The 6,484-nt window shown below is 40.2% G+C and overlaps 1 protein-coding gene across 1 annotated transcript in view; it reads left to right on the top strand.

Annotated features, from left to right (window-relative positions):
• LOC109847941 overlaps window positions 1-6,484 on the top strand; it is an 18,669-nt gene that overhangs the window by 193 nt on the left and 11,992 nt on the right. The window contains 2 exon segments of the mRNA XM_020417171.1: window positions 2-1,002; window positions 4,979-5,222. Coding sequence (XP_020272760.1) covers window positions 2-1,002; window positions 4,979-5,222 — 1,245 coding nt within the window.

The raw sequence follows: 6,484 nt of genomic DNA on the forward strand, positions 1-6,484 counted from the left end.
CGCCATCTCCCTCTCTCTCCTCCTCCTCCTCCTCATCTACTTCTCTCTCTTCAACCGCATCTCCATCATCAACACCGACTCCGAGCTCAAAGCCCTCTCCTTACTCCGCAACCAGCAAACGTCTCTCCTAAATCTCTGGAGCAAAACCCTAGCCGACTCGAACCGCTCCGGACCTAGCACTGTGCAGATCGAGCAGTTCAGATCGGCCATTCTCGATCAGATCAAGACTAATCGGCAGATCCAGATGGCGTTGCTGTCATCGAATGCGACGAACGACGGCAATGTGGGCCCCGATCTGGCGAGTTATGGTGTGGATGTGTGTAAAAAGGTGGGGAGATCGAAGGATCGGAGGACGATCGAGTGGAGACCGAAGAAAGATCGGTTCTTGTTCGCGATTTGCCTGTCGGGTCAGATGTCGAACCATTTGATTTGCTTGGAGAAGCACATGTTCATCGCTGCGGTTCTTGATAGGGTTCTGGTGTTTCCTAGCGATAAATTGGATTACAAGTATGGTGAGGTGCTGGATTCGAATCATATTAATGAGTGTTTTGGTCGAAAGGTGGTTGTCTCGTATGATGAGTTTGTTGAAGAGAGGAAGAATAAGTTGAAAATAGATAGGTTTATTTGTTACGTAGCGTCGCCACCTTGTTTCATGGATGATGAACATGTAAAGAAGTTGAAGGGTTTAGGGATTTCCTTGGGGGAGATTGAAGTGGCATGGCCTGAGGATGTGAAATCGAAGGAGCAGAAGAAGAGGGTTGTAGGGGATATTAAGCCTAAGTTTAGTTCGGACGACGAGGTTATTGCGATTGGGGATATGTTTTATGCTGATTTGGAGGAGGAGTGGGTAATGCAGCCGGGTGGTCCTCTTGCTCACAAGTGCAAGACTTTGATACAGCCGAGTAGGCTTATTGTTCTTACAGCGCAACGGTTTGTACAGACATTCTTAGGGAGTAATTTCGTTGCTTTGCATTTCAGACGACACGGGTTCTTGAAGTTTTGGTAAGTTCTCATAGATAATGGCTTATGTTAGTAATTTGAATAGTTTTAGCTTCTTAGTTCATCTTGTAGCTATTGACAACTTAAGTAGTTGATTGATCTAGTGACCAGCCTAGCTTAGTCTAGGGTGTTCAAAAACGCCATACAGTAAATTAGTACTGCAGAAAGTTATTATTATATTGTTTTAGGTACGATCCTGCATCCTAAGATATTTCTTGGGGCATATTAAAATTCTTCTCAAGGAAAAGTAATAGAAAAAGAAAAGAAAAGTTCTCATTACCATGTGAGATATGTAATTTATTTGAATAGAACCTTTTATATAGGAGATGGTTACAATGTATTTACATATCAATACCTCTACTTGGATCTTATGATCCAAATTACAAACTTATATTGAATCATTTTCTCTGCTCTGCTGGTTAAATGCCCTGCCGCATTCTCAAGGGTAGACTCATTTAGTTTCTTAGCCTGTTTAGATCCAAAGTGTACTAAAGAACTAAAATCATGATTAGGAATGAAGCCAGTTTGAAAGTCATATGCCTACAGCCACTTACAACACAGTTATCGAACAAACAATTATCATAGAATGGCTCCATCCAGCTGCAATGTATTTATTTATAAACTCTTATTTGATTTGTAATCAATCCACATATTAGACGATCACATTGTGTAGTTATCCCACAAATGTAGTAGTATGGATATATTCCTTAAAAAAAAGTATGGATATGAATCGATAATTCTGTTTGGTCCATCCTAGATATTGATCTTACTGATCAGTATCTTAAGTATATGCTTGTTTTTCCTGTCCAACATCAGTTAAAATGCGTGCATCCGCCTAACAGAAGTCACACGATATTTAAAAAGGATCTTCATATTGAACACTTTCTACAACTTGGTGTTCAGTGCCTATTATAGACTTAAAGCTATAAAGGTCAGATCCAGATCTAGCATGACTTGACCCACATGAGTACCTAACTACAACACTCCTTGACTCCAATTACAAACCTATTTACTCTATAACTAACACATAAAATAGAGTATATCATTTATATATTTCTACACTGGGTAATCATGACATTGACAATCCTACTTAGTTCTTCTATACTATGCTAGTCGTCACAATGACCGTCACGAGCAGAAATACACCTCCATTAATTGGAAAAAGAGTTGTTCCCTGTGAGGCACACATCCCCCATCCCCTTCCCTCTCCCTTATCCCTCCCTCCCTGCCTTTTCTAGTTGGATTTTCCTTTTCACATGTCATGTATCTTGTGAACATGAAGTTCATTGAGACTTTTGCTTATTCATGATCTCTGTAGGAAACTTATAGCCCCCTCCATCACCACACATACACACGAAAATAGGCATACATGCACAGACATGTACCAACCCAACCCACTCGAAAAAAACACGTACACATCTACACCCACACCTATATCACACCAACAACCCCTAGAGATATACAGATCCACCAGTCCATTCAAACTGATATGTGCACACACACACATGCAGACATAAACCATACACCCACTTTGCACCCTCCTATGTATTCTCTCGTCTCTTCTAATATCTATAGTCTAGGGGGGTTACATATGCTGTCCTGCTTGCTGGCTCGCATGAGGTGTATGGCAAGCTCCTGTCTTGTCTATAGTTTCCTTTACTAGGAGTTTGGCAATGAGTAAAAGGGCCGACATTATGTAGTTGCATTTCTTAGCTGTTCCTGTTTCGTGGTAAAAGGATTCTGATTATGTCCATGGTGGTTTGTTCGATTCTGATTATGTCCCATGGTGGTTTGTTCTAACTTCAGCAACTTCCTGGAGATGCATTAGGTTGCTCGTTTCAAATCTGCTGTCAAATTGGAACAGCGAGCTTTTTCCCTGTAAAATTACCTTATTTATGGCTTCAGGGTTCATTTAGTTTTGCCAGATATTTAGTTGACAACGAATTTTAAGGTTGCTGTCAAATGGTAGTAAAAAGTGAAGAATCCTCAAACCCTTACCTCCAATTGCATCCCAAATCTCACATATAATCTCTCTAAAACAATCTCTAAATTACTTATAGAGAAAACTAATATGCGAGCCTTGAGCATATTGCATTGACTGTAGATGTTGGGATAGATGACTAGCTAGTTCGTAATTTTGCATTCCAAGATTGAATAGGAATAGGAAGAGGAACCAGACTCTTTTTTCCAAATTAAAGCAGAGTTCAAAGGTATTACCCTTTATCTCTGCGACCAATAGGATTCCTGTCCTATGACAAAGACACAAGAATCTAATACTTGTGTATTACAGGTCTACAATACACAAGAATTGCAATTGAGATCATGATTTTTTATATACCTCACATTTTTGTTTCTTGGTGTACAATTCAATTTTGACATTGTTACTTCAAGAAAAGGCAAATCATGCAGCAGTCAACCAGACTAATAACTCAAAACTGCAAGACACTTACAACAGTCAACTTCCTACTACAACAAAAGAATTTTTCGAAATGCGGAAAAAGTAAGAAAAGAAACATTTCACAGTACAATCAAAAGCTCAATCCAGATCCACTAAGCTTCTCTGCATATATACCATCCATTCTCTTAGCCATCTCGGGAGAAAAATAATTCTTCCAATCCCCAACCTTCCCTTTCCTAAAGTGTGATGAGTTTGGCACCACAACCTCCTTATATCCTCTATTGCCCTTTTTATTCCCTTCAGCTTTCTTCAACTTCTCAAAACTACACAGCCTTACAATCTCCTCCACCACATCCTCTCTTTCCCCCTCCTCCGAAAGTGCACATCCCAAAGACTCCGCCAACTTCCTCAGATGCTTTCTTGGATCCTCCATTAACTCCTCATACTTCAGGAACAAAATTTTTGACAGCCTTTTCAAGCTCTCGCTCCAATACCCCAAATCGTGGTCCCACAAAGGCCCAAATGGTACCACACCCTTACAATATATGTCAAGATTCTTACTAAATGGTACAGGCTCTACTGTATCAGGTGTCATCTCCTTCAAGAAATGCCATCCTGAGACCAAAGTATCCTTAAATGCCATCCTGAGACCAAAGTATCCTTAGGGTCTCGACAATGTAGACAGTCTTGCAAAGTGAGTTCGTCAGAGACTCGGGCAGAACCTGATTTGTTTGCAATCAGGAGGGTTCAAAAGGAGGAGAGGGTGGTCTTGTGAGGAGGGTTTGTGGTGTTTTCTTGCGATCGTTGCAAATGTTAGGGCCTTGAGCCAGGTTGTGCCTGATTTTAGAGGGGAGCATAAAAAGATGTCTGTATCTTGAGGTTTGATTTGTTCGCGGAAGGCGAGGAAGCCTGGGAGGCTGATGTCTAGGTACCAGAATCCATGGTAATTTCGGCATCGGATTGGATGCCAATCTTCACAAAGAGGAAGGGATGTCATCAACTGTTGGTATTTCTCATGTGGTGGTAATTCTTCCTCTACATGATAAGCCATTGATGGATTTGGGAGATATGAATTTGTGGCTTTGGAATACTTCCTCACTTTGAAAGTACAAGTTCAAGAAGAGTGATTATATAAAAGAAGAGGAGAGATCAAATCAATAATCGTTAATGCTAACAAAGTGGAAACAAAAGAAGGACATGAGGCATTTAATAAAAAAAAATTGTTGGTGTTGTATAATACTCGACAATGAATGGAAACATAATTAACATTCTTAATCAACCTCCTCACTGCCTTGAGATTCCTGCTGGTATTAAGCGCTTAATTTGATCTCTCTTTATAATGAATTGATTATGTCTTAAATATATTCAACCATATTTGCTTGATAAACTTCACGATAAATCTTTCTAAGTTAATTTAAAACATCCTGGCCGGCCAACTTGTGGTCCCTTGAGGTTTATGTTTATCCTGGCTAATGCAATTTGCACTGAGGCACATTATGAATATGACAACTATAGATATAAAATGCAATTCAATTTCATAAGGACTTTTCGTGACATGATGTTTCATGTTTTGCATTCCAGCAATATGAAAGAGGAGAGCTGCTTCTTCCCCATTCCTCAGGCAGCAGAGTGTATATTGCAGGTAATTGACAGATCCAATGCTCCGATCATATATCTCTCCACTGATGCAGCCGAGAGTGAAACAGACCTTCTTCGGTCTCTGCTAGTGTCTAATGATGGCAGGCCAATTCCTTTGGTCAAGAGGCCCAGTCACAACAGTTCGGAGAAATGGGATGCCTTGTTATACAGAAATCATCTTGGCAAGGCTTCAACCCGACATTCCGCCAACCTCCATTTGATATCGTCGTTAAAGCGCTATTCCATCCATCCTCTAACTATGTTGTTTGTCTACAATAAATACGAAAACACAAATACTAGACAAACAACATTAGTGGTAAATTGTTTATTTCTGTTTCTTAAATTAATAATTGGATTAATTTTAGAAAACTACCATGAGCTATTAGGTTTTTCAAAAGACTACCAGAGGCACAGACTATGAAACCAGTATCACCCCAACTTCGCAACTCAAAAGTGATATTATCATAAAGGGTTAATTTCAGATGGACCCCTGTAGTATCAGTGTTTTGAACTTACTAACCCTCTAGTTTTATGTTGCAAATAGAATCCATGCGTTAAATTTCTCTTTCACCCTCAGGGGTAATGTTATCGATAGCGGATAGCGTCGCGTAGCGGTGAGGCATCTCAAAAGCTATTTCGGGCTATTGCAGCAAAATAGTGGTAAAAAACACAAAGTCAAATAACGGTCTAATTTAGATATGTATAAATACTAAAAAAAATTAAAGAAAAATCTAAGAAATCTAAAAGTACATATTGGATGATTTAAAGAGATCCTAAACATGAAATAGACATGTAACCATCACGTAATACCGAAGATGACTGGAGGAGTCAAAAAGTCGTCGTCTTCGAGAAGAAGAGCTTAGCGGTGACAGGACTGCCCTAAGAGGAGCTCATGGTGAAGGAGGTGAGAGGAAGTATCAAGGTAGGTGACAGAGGTTATGAGAGGTGGCGGGAGTATGCTGAAAATCACAGGAGACGGTGAATTTTAAAAAATAAGCCTCAAACCGTTTTTAAATAGCAGTCAAAAAGAAAATTTCGAATACAACCGCTCACTATTTACCGTTATGACACACTATTGGCCGTTTTTGCGAACAGACATATTCCGCAATATGTCACCGCTATTACGCGATAGCGTAGCGGGCGATAGCGTCGCGGGAAGGGACCACTAACGCTATTAGTGCCGCTATTGCGGGACTATTTACCGCTATTTATAACAGTGCTCAGGGGTCTATCTATCGAAAAACAATTTCTCTCTTGAGGGTAAGACAGTAAAAAAATTCACTCAGAAGTTCTATTTGCATCAATAAAAGCTAGAGGCACGGTTAGTTAAAAACAACAATACTACAGGGGCTTATCTACAACTAACCCTATTATTAAAGCTACCCTAACCTAGGCTTATTGAGGCACGCGTCTCGGGCGCGCCCCAGGCGCGATGTGGTTCGGTCGACC

This window comes from Asparagus officinalis, chromosome 7 (assembly GCF_001876935.1).
Source record: "Asparagus officinalis chromosome 7, Aspof.V1, whole genome shotgun sequence".
NCBI classification, from domain to species: Eukaryota; Viridiplantae; Streptophyta; class Magnoliopsida; order Asparagales; family Asparagaceae; genus Asparagus; species Asparagus officinalis.